This window comes from Elgaria multicarinata, chromosome 1 (assembly GCF_023053635.1).
Source record: "Elgaria multicarinata webbii isolate HBS135686 ecotype San Diego chromosome 1, rElgMul1.1.pri, whole genome shotgun sequence".
NCBI lineage: Eukaryota > Metazoa > Chordata > Lepidosauria > Squamata > Anguidae > Elgaria > Elgaria multicarinata.
In genome coordinates, this window is record NC_086171.1 from 36,189,117 (window position 1) to 36,204,840 (window position 15,724).

Consider the following 15,724-nt stretch of genomic DNA (forward strand, 5'->3'; position numbering starts at 1 on the left):
TCCCGTAACCGTGAAGGGGACTAGGGACACATGCTTCACCATTCCCAGCCGCCCTGCATTGACAGGAAAGGTCTACCAAGAGTGTTACAGACGCTTTCGACTGAACCCATTTGCAGAGCCCCACACAATTGAGAGCCCTATTAAGCCAGGGTTCCCAGTGGCGTGGGACAGTATAATGCAGTTGAAAACACTTATGCTGCCCTTGGAGGCTTTCCCCACCAACACGGAGCAGGTGGAGAGCGCCTCCCCTGCTCTTTCCACTATTACGGTAATGTCCTCTTTGGCAATGCCTGAAGAGCACTTAACAGAGGAGGGCCAGCCTTAGCCAAATCATCTGCTTTTCAAATTAAGCCTAACATGCAATGGCACAGTTGTGCAGATGAACTTGTTCAGCAACTCCAATGTCAATATTCTTTTCCATGGGCACAAAACCAGAACAATATAGAAGAATGTCTTCAAAAGACTGGAAGTTCTGAACACTTGCAGTAAGCACTGCAATACTGGGTGATCAACATTGTTCAGATAGAATTTAGCATAGCTGGCCCAGATGAGTCCAGGTTTCAATGGAGCACTAAAAATCAAAACGTTGAACCAACAGAAGAATACATGGATGCCTCAAAGAGGAACTACCAAAAGATGCTCTATAGAGGACTCAAACTAGACATTCAGCAGGATCTGGGACCTTTGCCGCACATAGAGCTCTGACAGACTTAATTTTTTTGTAAGCTCAGAAAATCAAAATTGGCCAGACTGCCTCCCCTGCTGCCAATAACTCCCCTTTTCTCTATGCAGCACATAGAACAAAGTAACATGGTTGTAACTTTTGACAAACTATTGAAAATTTAATCAAGCATCATGATCTGCGTTTTGATGCTCACTTTCAATTTTCTGTATTTTGAGAGAGGGGGGTTGAAACCTTCCATTATGCAAAGGAAAAGGTAGTTATACACCTGCCAGCACAGGAAAATTGCTCCTCTCTCATTTAGAAGTTTAGAGGAAGATAAAGCAAGTCCCTTAGGAGTTTTGCTGCACGAAATAAGTCTGTTTATTGCAGCAAGAGCAAATATCACCAATATCCGTGCAGCTATACATCCATCTGTGTAAAAGAGCTGCCATAATGTTACTAGCCTGCAAACCGTTTTTACCCACCTGCTTTTAATTCATAAGAGGGACGAGTAAAGGACAAATGGAGCACTCCAACCCTCCTTTGCCAGCTCCTTTGGTGAGTACAAAAGCAGGCAAGCAGGCTAGAAATGAGCACTTCCTGCCTCCTCCAAAACACATTTTGTTTTCATGTTCAGCACATAGGAAGAGGTTTGGGCCTCTCGTGTGCCCAGCATAGAAACACAGCGGACCGAGGATGAAGCGATCTGTGCTTCTGTCCCCTGCCTGCTTGATTTCTTGACTGCATGAACACGAAGGAGCTTTGCCTCCTGGGCATCCACGGACAGAAGCTCAGTGGGCCAGCAGCAGCACTCAGCACTTCATCCCTCTGCAGTCAACCCCACTGTGTTTCTGTCCTGGATGCACAGGAGGCAAAGCTCCATCCACGTGGGGTGGCAGAAGAGGCATGGATGACTCTCCCCATTCACCACCACCCCTCCGCTGTGTTTCTATGCTAGACGTGCAGGAGGTTCGCCTGCTACAGGTCTAGCACAGAAACGCAGCGGATGGGCGGGTGGCAGAGGGAAAGAGTGCTCCTTCCTTCCAATGGGGTTTCTATGCTGCACACATAGAGGAGGCGGCTTCAACTGCTGTGCATCCACAGTGGAAACACAATGGGCTGCTAAGAGGAGGGATGAAGCACTCCATGCCTCCCCTAAAAGCCCACTAGGATTTTAAACTGGGGCGGGGAGAAGGGCGCATTGCTTCTTCTCTGCCTAGAGTAGAAACACGGCAGACTGCCAGAAGAGGGGCCCCGCACCCCGCCCCTCTTCTGAATGCCCCACTTGCTCGCCTGGGTGAAATTACTCGTCTCCTATGGTGACTACGCAAGCAATTAAAGACAAGGCTGTATAAACTCGCCGCATTGGAGAATGACATTGTTTTGGTATGTAAAGTGCTTGCATTGGTATACAGCAGGCAGTTTTGGGAGGTCCAGGGGCCATCATTGCCCCTTGGACACTCCTCCTGCAGGCTCCAGCATTCTGCCAGGCAAACCAAAAATGAATATTTAAATATATGGGGGAAATGACAAAAAGGTAAAACTTAGTTTGCAAACAAGCTAAATTTGACCTTTTGAGTTCTCCATAGTGCTACTGATGCCATTGCCCCGTAATATTTCTGGGGGGACCCACGGGCCACATGTTCCTAACCTATATAGGATTGAAATAATATGTGCGTTTTTACAGAGGAGAATGCAAAGTGTATATTGCATTTTCCTGTACACTGATGGTGAATAATAATAATAATGATGATGATGTTGTACTATAGATGAAGGAAATAATCCTGTGAAATCCTTGTAAATCGAAGAGATTCCTGAAAGGATTGTTATCCTCAAACCTGGAAGATATTCCTATCCTATGCTCTATGGCAGGATACTTTGGCCTCAACCCAAAGCAACTGTGTGTGCGTGAAGGCTAGAGCCCGGCACCCAGCTGGAGCTGTCTTTAAAGTTCTTGCCACAACAGCTCACACTGCCAAGGAAATATGCCAGTCTGCAACTTGCCTCTTTAGCAGTGGGAGCTGCTGCAGCCCCCCAAAATCGAAGGAAGCTCCAGTTTCATGCCATTGCTTCTGCTGTGCACAAAGCTTCTTTGTATTTCAGTCTCCATAATATAAACCATCCCACATATGCATGTTCAACCTTCACATGTCACTCTCCAAAGAAGGAGATTCTACAGTCTCTCTAGGCTACTTACTCACCTGCTGAACTTTTCTGACAATTAATCTGTACTTAATGTGGAGCACCCTAAAACTACTTCCCTGTACTTTGGAACCACTTTTTAAAGTCGAAATCCCATCAATTTGACTGCACTTGTGGAAAACTGAAACACAGTGGTAATTACTTTTCCTGGGAGAAAACAGCATGCTGCTTAGGATATTCTATATACAGGAGGGATATAAACTGAATAAATAATAATAATAACAACAACAACCACCCACAAAACAAGTTTCAAATGATTTAACCAAGTTCCTAAGTTGCTTCCAATGCAGCTTCTTTTTGGCTAACATATAACAGCGCATACGACAATTAGAAACTATTTCAGGAACTGTCAAATCCAACTCCATGGAACTGAGAAAATCTTTACTGAAAGACCAGAACTGGATACCTGCTTCAAATATATTCCAAAGAATATTTCTACAACAGGGGTGGGGAACTCATTTTAGCCAGTAGCCTGTTTGGCATATCTTATCCGACAATGGCCTGGATGCCATACTTGCTTGAAAAAGACTATTGAAAACTCTGCCTGTTTATACTCAGCATGAGGTACATAAACGAGATAAACCTTGAGCTATACTCCTCTCTGCCCCTTCTTCTCCCTGCCGCACAGTAATGCTTCTGTGCACTTTACAGAACTGGACATGCCTACTATGCCTACTACCTACTTGGGTGAGGTGGGGGGCAGGAGAGGAGAACCTTTTATAGCTTAGCTGGATGCTTTCATAGGGATTGTCCAAGATGTTCTAATACAGCAAGATCTGGGGTCAGGACAGGACCCTATACCTTTATTGTCAATAGCTAAACTCTTTCTCACTTTAAAAGGCAAAACAAAAATATTCTGTTCCTATCCTTAGGAGTCAGAGAGATGGGGGAGATGCTAATTTCCCCGTCAACATAGCCCATTTCCTCTTCCTATTTTTGATAGAATTATTGCTCCTCATCTTTTTTCTCTCCCTACAGTAGATATACTCCGCTCTTAAGCTTTCCGGATGCAACATTCTGCATAAATGTGAATACTTTTTGTTTATTCCTCACTCCTTTCATTAAAATCCCACTTCCTGGCCTAAAAGACAGATCCCTTGAACGGGGATTATTCTCTAATTTATTGACATTTAAGTTTGGCATCCCAAAACATCACCTAGTTCTCAAGTTGTAACCTAAGCACAGTAAGCAGAGAGCAATGCTTTGAATATTATCCTTCTGTTAAAAGAGCAGATTCTTCTTTTGGACATAATCACACATTACTTGCATTTGGTCTGTCATACACTACAACCTACTGTTGCTAAATATTAAACTTTTTCCTGCCCATGTTCCCCAGCAACTGGTGTATATAAGTTTACTGCCTCTGATACTGGGGGTAGCACATAGCCATCAGGACTAGCAGCCATGGATAGCCTTCTCCTCCAGGAATTTATCCAATCCCCTTTTAAAGCCATCCAAATTGGTGGCCATCGCTACACCTTGTCGTAGCGAATTCCTTAGTTTAACTATGTGCTGTACTGTTAAATAATACGCCTGTGGCTGCCTTTATACTAGGTGTGCTTATGCTGTTAATTTATGCCATATTCCCATCAGCTCCATGGGACTATTTGAGATTACAATATGGGGAAAGGTACAAATATTCCGTGGGTGGGTGGAATCATATAAAATAGCTATACATACCCTTGCCCACACAGAACTCTGCCAGGTCAAAATTAACACGGAAAGATTAGGAAGTCGGATTTCGCTATGCCTGTTTTTTTCAACGTTAGTTTCTTTGGGCTTTTGCCAATAACACCAATAGGACAGACATGGACCACAAACAGACCACACAAAAACAGAAGACAGACAAGCCTGGTAACTTACCCCTGACAACTTAATCACCCTGACTTTGGTGCCGACATGGGGCCCATCTCCACTACCACTGTTTGCCCGCTGCATGACAGTTCTTTTCACCCCAGGCTTCAGTTCCTGAGGTTGGCTTTGTACCGATGCCACCCGAGCAATTTGAGATGGGTTCAAGAGCAATGCAGCAGGCTTTGTTTGCAACCCTTTATAAGGTAGCTGGAGCTCATTTTCGGGCACCGTCCTAGTCTGCCTTAGCTGCTTTACTGTTTTTATTTGTTGTCCTTGAAACTGTGCATTATCTCCAGCCTGCAGAATGTTTGTGGGCTTAGGCTGAACAGCTGGTGGGATTGGAACTACTGGATCTTGTTTTTTAACCATCAGTCTGTACTTCACATTTTGGCGGGGCTGTACACCAGGAAGGGGAAGCAGCGGGTTTCCATTGGTGGGCAACTGTGAAGTTTCTTCCTCCTGCTGTTGCACTGAAGAACACTGCTGCTGCTGCTGCTGTGCAAGCCTTTCAAGCAACTCTCTCTTCCGAGCTCCAGCCTGAAGCTGCCGCCTGAGCTCCTTTTGTTTCAGAATCTCTTCCCTTAAACGTTTCTGCTCCTCTATCTTCAAGCGGTAAAGTCTGGTTTCTTCATCTTCATCAGGAAACTACAGAACAGCAAAGGAAACAAGTTATAGGGATAAGAGCTCCTGTCCAGCTTTTATAAAAAAAATATGGTGCTACTTCTTAAAAGAGAGAGAGAGAGAATGAATATAATGGCCAAGGACCATTTTTAATGTAACTGAGAAATGATGCGGATGCTTTTAATAACACAGTTCCTCACAAAAGTTTATTAGCTATTAATTAGCCAAGCTATGAAGAGTCAAAGAATATATGTCTCTAGCTTAGATTTTAAGGAGCTAGAAAATCAGAATGCTGAAACTGAAGCCTTCCAAATCAGAACTCATTTAGAAGTTACTGAAACCAATTAAACTATTACTATAATTCAAGATCTCAAAATATTGTTTCAAATGGAAGCAGTAACAATACAGAGGCAGCCCACTGTCACACAGGTTTTATCTTGCTCTTTTCTGACAAACTAACAAAAGGTAGGGTGGTAAATGACCTGAAAGGCCCTGATTAGAACTATTGATTTTTCTTACAGAATTTTCAGCCTGATCTGAAACTCATTTGTCACACAATAATTGGTTATAATGAACAGCACAAGTCAATCTCTCTGACCTTGAACTCATGCACTCTCTTCAGAATTAAAATGTTGCCAAACGCAGTGTTGGAATATTAATGGTATATCAGGAATGGCTTTAATATTCCAGCCTTAAGCTTTTCTGAAAGTATTATACCCTTTGTGTTTCAAATAACCTTTATAAAGAGCCTAAAATTCTGGCAGAAAACGCATCTTTCATGGAAACTATGAAAAATCAAGATAATAAAAAACCTGATTCTAAGAGTTGCTTCTGAGTTAGTAAGCTTCAACAGGATGCATATTTTAATGGATAATACAACAGACCTGCTTCATTTTAAGTAATGTAAGCGTTTTAACCCTCTCAAACCACCAACTAGATGTGCTTCATACTGAATTTACTACACTCTGATAATAAATGATTTAGCAGCTTTGATTTATCTCATTCATATATATCCAACAGAGATGTATATCAAAAACCTGTTCTCTATGACAGTCATCTGTAATCTTTTCAGAAGTTTTCCTCAAACTTGCAACACAAGAACCAATTTTAATTTACCACCATATAGGCACGCCCCCTCCTCTGTTTTGCACTTTCTTCTTTCAGCTACTCTCTCTTCTTCTTCTTGCTCCTCCTTTGCCTGCTCGACTTTCTCTTTCCATTCAAGATATGTAAACAAAAAGTAATCCCAGCGTGGCAAGTGGTGTGACCCACGTACAGATCCCAGCCCACCAGTTCTGCCTTTGTTCCTGAAACCCACCTACAGAGCCTTTGCGATTAGGTGACCTAAAACTAACCTAAACAATAAATAATTTAAACTGATTAACAGCCTAAACAAGAAATACATGGAATAAATGATGGAGACAGCCAATCTCTGTCTCTACTGCAAATGAACAGGTTGAAGAAAGCCGTCTTGTTTGGCCCACACTACAGTATGGATTACCTGTACTTAAGAGTTAGAGGGGAAATGAAGGTCCTGCATCACTGAAGCAATGTAACATTATCTGAACTAATACAAGTCAACGTCTACTTTCACAAGACATAATTCTCTCTTCTGCAATATTCATATTTAACTGGCAAGCAAGATGGTTAGAAAGTCATCAACAGGAAATGCACATGAGATAAACTACAAGCTTTAATTAGCAGCTTTCCTGTCTATTATCATCACTGACATTGTATTCTGAAATTTCAAGGCTTAGTAGTGTGCTTTCCCCAATAAACCTGGGAGTTGCATTCTGACTGAGGTTAAGAGGCCACAGGATTCATCCATGAGAGAGGTGGTGCTGAACCCAAGTCTACCAAAGCCACGTCCACAGGGAAGCACACACTGGCTTTGAGTAGCTGGATCCAAATACTGAGCATGCTGAAGACCATCCACCCTAGACTCAGTCAGCAAGCTTCCTACCCCCAAGGGGAAATCTCTAGGGAGAAAGCAGTCCTTTGGTGCCACAGTTACTTGTCAATTCATCCCTAAATGACTTGCTACTCCAGCTGGCTGAGAGAAATTAAAACTCAGGACTTTCTGATTTGCAGTTCAGTGTCCTAGCACTTTAAAATGGCACTGCACTTTTAATGGCAAAGAGAACAAAATGGGCTACTAAGTACTACTTTGTCCTTCCACAAAAACAAACATTAATTTGATCTTACAGCTACATCTAGTCAACTTCCCAACATTATGTAGTGGCTCTTGTTCTCTACTCAAGAATTTCTGGGTGCAAGAAATCTGGGACGTGGCTCTACAGAAAGGATTTAGGGGCTCAAAGCTCTACCACTCCTCAAAGGAATACCCCTTGAAGGCTAGCAGGAATCCCCCTTGGCACACTGCTCCCTCCCACAACTGGGAGAGGAAGTGGCGCACAAGGCAATGCCCCTGTTATCTCTGATCAGCAGGATAAATTTATTAAATTTAGCCGAAGCTCCGGGCGGTTTACAAAAGTTAAAACAGTGAACATTAAAAAGTATACAAAACTTAAAACATAAAAAAACCAGTATAAAACAACAGTATCCATTTAAACAATAACAGTTCTGGGGTCCATTAAAAAACAAACTTAGCATGTGTTGATAAATGATGTTAACCGCCTGGGAGAAGAGAAAAGCCTTGACCTGGCACCAAAAAGATAACAATGTTTGTGCTAGGCAAGCCTCATCGGGGAGATCTTTCCATAATTGGGGGGCCACCACTGAAAAGGCCCTCTCCCTTGTTGCTTCCCTCGGAGTAGGCACTTGGAGGACCTTAGATGTTGAGCGCAGTGTACGGGTAGGTTCATGTCAGGAGAGGTGTTCTGTCCGGTATTGTGGTCCCAAGCTGTGTAAGGCTTTATAGGTTAAAACCAGCACCTTGAATTGGGCTTAGAAACGTATAGGCAACCAATGCAACTGGGCCAGAATCAGTGTTATATGTTCGAACCTTCTGGTTCCAGTTATCAATCTAGCAACTGCATTTTGCACAAGCTGCAGCTTCCAAACCATCTTCAAAGTCTGCCCCACGTAGAGCGCATTGCAGTAATCTAATTTGGAGATTACCAGAGCATGGACAACTGAAGCTAGGTTATCCCTGTCCAGATAGGGGCATAGCTGGGCCACCAAACGGAGCTGGTAGAAGGCACTCGAGGCCACCTGAGCCTCAAGTGACAGAGATGGTTCTAAGAAACCCCCCCAAGCTTTGACATCCTCCATAATGAAGGAAGGCATGGGCAGGTGAAGTCACCCCAACCTAACACCTCCAGCTGGTGCCTCAATTGGGATGTTTCTGCTGCAGAGGGCTTTCCCCAGGAAGGGCTGCCACCTCTGATTTAGGGTTCCAAGAACGAGCTGCAGTGAGCCTTAGACTAGTGCCCTCCTCCCTTGTTTGGCAAAGCAGCAAGGAGATTGAGCAGTTTAGCGCAGCACCCAACTCCAAAACTGAGATAAATCTTAACGATGTTGAAACAAACCAACCTCATAAAATTATGATTTGAAGTTGGCTTGTTTCAACAAACCACAGTTAAGTTGAAGAGCATACCTGGTTTCTGACATCATGACAAACTGCAATTAATCTAAAAGGGAAGTGAAAGCTTCTGAGTTCCTTCTTCTCAGGGAGTGGGAAGCAGATGTATCTGAGGCTCACTGCAGCTCATCCTGTAATACTAGACCATCCTCCCCTCCACATGTTTTGGATTTCAACTCCCAGCAGCCCCAGCCAGCAAGGCAATGGTCAGGAGTGCTGGAAGTTGTAGTCTAAAGGGCATAGGTTTGGTGAAGGCTGCACTAGACCATGATTCAAAATCCTACATATACCTTTGTTCAGCCATTCGCATCTTGCAAATGTGTGGGTCGAGGATATTTTCAGCAATCCTCAGGAGGAGGAATTCCAAAACCTTTCCTAGGATGCTCTTAACTTTTAAGTATGAGGCGGCCTTGCTTCGAACTATTTTTTTTAAAAGTCTTGCTGCTGGTTGCTGCCATCTTGCAACATTCCTGGGGACAAAACGTACCCTGGAATGACACAAAGTAATGTAGCAACGATCCCAGGGGTATTCGTGGGAGAAAGACACGGCTGCCCCCACGGACAGGCCATGGAGCAGTCATCTTTCCACCATCACCTCACATAGCACTGCTCCTGGGGATTTTGTCCCCAGGAATGCTGCCGGACGGCTCCAGTCAACAGCAAGTTTTTTAATTTATTTTTTAAAGGAGAAAAGAAAGTCACCCGTGGCCACTTTGGATTTAAAAACAATTAAGAGAACCTTATGCCCCTGGTGAAAGTGTTGGAATCGCCCCTACCCACAAATGATAACATCAATCTGAGTCAGGGAGCATTTCTGCCCCACTTCTGCAAAATAAACAAAAAACCAAAAAAACAGTGGGCTAAATATTTTGGCCCAACTCTATTTTATCATTATGTCCAAAAAAAGAAAAGAAAAGAGAGGCCACAATCTTGTACAGTATCTGGTTAATATGGGTTCTTCCTTCTGTCAATTGCTCAGCACAATTTTTGTAACTGAATAAGATGTATCTGATAACATGGGCAATGCATAAATCTGTTAGTCTTTAAGGCGCCACGAGACCCTTGGGTGTCTTTGCTGCCACAGACTAACAGAGCTGGCTCTCTGCAAATGGCTATATAGAGACATCCATGTATGAGTAAAGCACAACAAAATTCACTGAGGAGATTCCTTACCTCTGGCTCAGATTTGGCCTCCGCTTTAGGCTGCGCCACCGGAGCAAGCGCTCTAGGTTTTGTCTCAGTTCTTCCCTGCTGGTTCTTGACACCTGCAACAGGCCTCATGGCAGGGGTGGCGCTGGCAATGGGTTTCACTTGAGCAGCAGGCGCTGAGGTCCTTCGGTTGTTAGCAGCTTCAATTGCATGCAAGGGTGCAATTGGCAATTCACGTAAGTTACTGTTCCTTGGAGCAGGTGACTGAAGTTGCTGATTTGGACGCTTTACAAGGTTCTGCGTGGGGGTGTTCTGAAACAATCATTAAAAAATACTCCTGATATTACCAAGTTCTTAGTATCCAGTGTACAGTGAGGATTTTGCTACAGTACCATGAAGAACAAAACATGACATAGGGTTCTGGAGATTCTGAATCCATTATTTTTTTAGTGGCCATCACAACAGCATATGTACAGCACATCCCCTTTGCTATGCTGCTACTATGAAGAAGAAGAACGCGTTGAGGTGGATTCCTGCATTGGGGTTGGACTCGATGGACTTATAGGCCCCTTCCCACTCTACTATTCGGGAGGAGGAGGAGGAGGAGGAGGAGAAGGAGAAGGAGAAGGAGAAGGAGAAGAAGAAGAAGCCGCCTGGATAAGCTAACAGGACTGGACTTCTAAAAGGAAGAGCAGTGGATGGAACAGAACTAATAATCAACTGTCTGACCTAAGAAACTGGTTTTCTCTCAGCATTCATCTTACTAAGGAAATGAAGGTCTCAACCCATTCACCTACCGAAGGTCCAAGGAAGCAAAGCTGAACGAAGATCAAGACAGCAGTGCTAAATTATTTGAAATCTCTTTAACAACAACAAGAAGAAGATAGCAGAGGAAAAAGCCATCTATGGTTCTCCACAAAGTTACAGGATTACAAGAGATGAATAAACGTAGCCAAACTCACCTGCAGACATAGCCTTCCCTAAGCATCCTTTAGCAGGCAGCCATAATAGCCTGTCCTATGCAGCCCCTAGAGTGCCTGCATCTTGCGTTGGGCTCTTAGGGACAGGTTAGGGATTTTGTTGGTGCACTGCCCACCACACTGTCCAGTCTCCCTACCCAAGCTGATGGTGCTAAGGTTAGTTGCTAAGAATCCTCAGAATGGTACTCCTGGGGGACCTCAATATCCACGTCAGGACCACCTTATCTGGAGCAGTTTTTACATCTATTCCTTTGCCATGGTCAGATCAACTATTGTCAGCATTTAGGCTTGCAAGGACCTATGAAGACAGTCCACCCTCAGGAGCAAATGGATTTAAATCCATCCCACAAGGCTCTGGGAGATTTCCCAACTAATATGGTGGGTGCTCCTGCTGAAATCCCTTGTCACTCTGTGGGACATGGAGCTGACTCAGGCAGTTGACACCTTGACCATCAAGTATCCTTTCCTGCATTGCAGAGCCCAGCCAGTGCATTGGAATTTATCTGAGCTAAAGGCATCAGGAATATAGATGGAGAGAAACATCTATATCCCTGATAGATTTCAGAACTCGTTACTGAGCCTAGTCTGTGGTGGTGATGCAGGCGAAAAAGATTTCTTTCCTCCACCACTGCATCCTCTCAACAGCATCCAACGGAGTGGTTCTGAGTGGTTTAAGGGATTTTGGGTTCTCACCTGACAGGAGATCTATGAGAATGTAAACCTGTGGGCAGGGACTGCCTTAAGAACTATTTTTGTAAGCCGCCTTGAGAGCCTTTCTGGCTAAAGGGCAGGATAAAATGCTAAAATAAATAAATAAAAACCACAAGGAAGTAGAAGATGCCACAGTTCAATCTGTGGAGGTGTCCTGAGCACCATTCGGTCAAATGTTATTGAATGACTTTATGTTTTAAGGCCTGAAGATGTGGACACTGATTAGAACCAGGAATTATGCTATTACACTGTTCATTGCAATTGCATTGTTATCATCTTTACTGGCTTCCGGTTTGTTTCTGGACCTGATTCTGCTAGTTTTAAACTATGAAGCTCTTCATGGTTTAGAGCCACAGTAACTGAAAGATATGTTCCCATGTGTCCTTACTCAGGTCCTGAGAAAAATGGCCCTACTCTGAACTCCCTTGCATACGGAAAATCATGAGCAGGACTTGTCGGTGGTAACCTCCCAATTATGGAATGCCTTTGCTAGAGAGGTCTGCCTAGCCCCTAGATCGTGGACTTTTTGGCATGAGTCTAGGACTGGTCTTGTAATGCTCTACTGCATTTTAAGGTTGTGTTTTGGAACTGTTTTCCTCCCAAATGTATATGTTTCAGATCTTTGGGGGGTATTTGCTGGCTTAAATACTTATTATCCGCATTGTGAACAGTGCTTTTATTGATTTGATTTTGGATAACGCTTTACCTCTTTGACCTCACCCTGAGATCTTTGGTTATCGAGGCAACTCATAACATGAGTAAAAACAAACAGCATGGCATACGGTGGCAGCAAACTTGAACCCTGTGCTCCTTTGCACAGCCCAATGCAAATAAGACTGCTCTGTATCAAACAGGCAACCTCCAAGACGCAGTGCAAACAAAAGTGCTTTCTTTTTCTTCCCAGTACAAAGCAAGGAGAAAGTTGTGCTCACAGACTCCACAATGGAGCCCTGTTTTAACACAGGGACAACAATACTTGGGGCTGTGAGAGAGGTTTTAAAAAGGAGCTCTGTGTCATTGTACTAAGCACTAATGCTTTCTGGCCCTTGTGGATCCTGTCTGGTTTTCTGAAGGTAGAGGAGAAAAATGCAGCCCCTTGGGTGCGATCACTATAATTCAAGATGGAGAGAACTCAGGCAAAGAGGGGTGTGTGTGTGTGTGTGTGTGACTATCTCCTAAATGTTTCCTTGTAAGCTACGGAAACTGAGGTATTCAGAAATGAGAGGATATTATTAGAGGGTAATTACACACATTTACAAGGATGACGGGCCAGGAATGAGAGATGTGACTCCTCACACATTTTAAAATATGAACTTTGGAGCTTCCCTGCTTCCTACTGGCCCTGCAGGCCAGGTTTTTGATCCTGGATTGAAATGATACTTACATGCCTGGCCTTGACCAGGCCTTGCCGTTGCTGACACTGCATCCGGTTGCTGCTCTGCTGTTGCTGTGAAGTCTGCATATGAGGTCTGAACTGGGATGGGGCGACTGGGATCAGAGGCTGCGGAGGCACAGCAAGGAGGTGGTGCTGCTGCTGGTGGTGCTGCTGCTGGTGGTGGTGGTGCGGCGGCGGCTGGTGCTGCGGTTGATGCTGCTGTGGATGCTGCTGGTGGTGGTGCGGCGGCGGTTGGTGCTGCTGGTGCGGCTGCAGCGGAGGGTGCAAGGGGCCCTGCGCATTTTAAAAGACAGCAGGAGGTTTGCGAATGCAGTAAATGCTCCACCTGCTAGGTAGCTAAAGAGACTTAAACGGGATGCCGTATACCAGAATTGCGACGATTAAAGAAAAGCCCGCATTAAAAATACCACCACCCAGTCCGAGTCTAAGGTGAGCTCAAATTAATCTAAATGCCTATACTGCATGATGGTATTAAGTTACATCTGTTCCCTTTTTAAAATAAAATAAAATAAAATAAAATAAGGGAGTCTCAACGGTCATCTAAATGTATTTTACAATTACTGAAATGCAACAGTCACTTTTTTTAAAAAAATAAATGGCTTAAGAAAAAAAGACTGCATGCTGTCGCTGTGTATTTTCTGTTGTAGCCCCCCCCCCCCAGTTGTGGAGTGAGCTTCTCAGAGAGGCTTGCCCGGCACCTACGTTGTTGTGCCTTTTTTGGTGCTAGGTGAAGGCCTTTTTATTTTCCCAGGCATTTTAGTCTTTTTGCTATGTTGCTTTAAATCTGTTGTTGTATTTTAAATCTCTGCATTGCTGCTAGTGATTGTATGTATGTGTTTGACTCTTATACTATAGTTTCCAACTTTTAAATCTTATATTTTATGCTCCATTTTGTGGTTTTAATCGCTGTGAACCAGTTAGAGCGCTTCAGCTATTGGGCGGCACAGATATGTAATAAATAAATAAATAATCTATTAGCACCCTCACACGAAAGACAACTGTACCAGCAGAGGGTGCTCTAACCTTTGAAGTGACCCAACATGTTTTCTAGATGCACGCTTAATCTACTCACAACACAGGAACTTGTTTTTAAACAATAGATCATTTTCATATTTATTCTGGAATAAATCAATTTAGGAAGCCATGGAATATTGAACAAAATGTCGCATTACAAACTTTTCTAATCTCATTAGCTGTGAACAGCTTCGCCAAAAATCATAGCAGTTTAATATCTTCACTTTGAAGGACTATGCTGATATAAAGTTGCCACTAACCCTTGTAATTCAATTAGCACTAGCACGGGGGGGGGGGGGGGGGGGGGAAACACATACACATATTTTCATGCTTGGAACAGCAATAAAAGGCCCATTTAAATTTCATCTACACTTGTGATATCAATCCAAACATTAAACGTTCCCGGTTTTGCATAAAGGGCAGCATATTGCTTAAACAAACAAACCAAAAATGGCTTGAGGCTTTTTAAAGTGTAGGTAAGAGTAAAAGTAATCACCTGTACAAATTCACTCTGTTCTTAAGCACAGGACCAGAACCATCGAGGGGAGAGGTTGCTCCAAATATGTTTCTTACAAATTCTGAGATCTCTAAAAGAGGGGTGGGGCCACACACACATTGCCCCCCAAAATAAAAAAAATCCCTGGGCATTGCATTGCCAAGCACCAGGCAAGACCATCACCATCGTTTTTACAATGTCTGGAGGATGGCAGGACTATATTCTGCCCTACCGAGATGCTCTCAAAATGGCAGGAAGGATGCTCCTCCCTTTACCTGCACAGGAGGACTTACTCACGCTTTTGTAACTGCTTAAGCCCTGGATTCTCAAGACAGCTAAACACAGTTAACTATGGACTCTCATCATGGTTTCATACCTGCATGTTGGGCTGCGTAAGAGTTGTCAAGAACGGCTGCCCTGGGACTTGCAGGAATGACTGCCTGGGAGGAAGGAAGGGCCGTGTATTTGCTGCTCCGGGCTGGTTGAAGTGAAGAACTCCCACTGGGCCCTGAGGCTGAATGTTTGGCCTCACCAGCCTCTCTCTAGGAAACATGGGCTGCTGCCCTTGCTGATTAAAACCTGGTCCAGGCTGACTGAAAGGGAGTGGGTTTTGACTGGGAACAGGATGGGTGCTGTTGAGGAGTGGAGGTGGCGGCGGTGGAGGAGGACTCCGCTGTTCAAACAAGTGATGGCTGGGAAATCGAGGATCTATCAAAAACAAGCAGAGTTAGGAAATCTACCTGTCATTAAAGCAAACTGTACAGCCTACACACACAGAGAGACCTGCTGTAGATAAGAGTCACATAGAAAGCTGCCGTATAAGGTCAGACTATTGGTCCATCTAGCCCGGCATTGTCTACTGTGGCAGCGGCTCCCCAGGGACTTAGGCAGAGGTCCCCTTTTCATCATCTGCTACCTGATCCTTTCAGCTGGAGAAACCAGGGATTGACCTTCTGCATTGAAAACATGTGCTCGGCCACTCAGCTAAGGGCCCTCCCTCACAAGGCATTCTAGACTGGGCGTTTTTGTTACTATACTACCCAGCAAGTCTGAGCGCTTGGAGTGAAAGGCACTGATTACTGGGTAGATGAGA

The 15,724-nt window shown here is 44.1% G+C and overlaps 1 protein-coding gene across 2 annotated transcripts in view; it reads right to left on the bottom strand.

Moving 5' to 3' along the window:
* RBM33 (RNA binding motif protein 33) overlaps window positions 1–15,724 on the bottom strand; it is a 105,513-nt gene that overhangs the window by 40,911 nt on the left and 48,878 nt on the right. For both annotated transcript variants that reach the window (XM_063125989.1, XM_063125998.1), the window contains exons 12-15: window positions 15,008–15,339; window positions 13,110–13,394; window positions 10,059–10,346; window positions 4,730–5,365 (exon numbers count right to left, since the gene is read on the bottom strand). In XM_063125989.1, coding sequence (XP_062982059.1) covers window positions 4,730–5,365; window positions 10,059–10,346; window positions 13,110–13,394; window positions 15,008–15,339 — 1,541 coding nt within the window. The remainder of the gene's footprint in view (window positions 1–4,729; window positions 5,366–10,058; window positions 10,347–13,109; window positions 13,395–15,007; window positions 15,340–15,724) is intronic.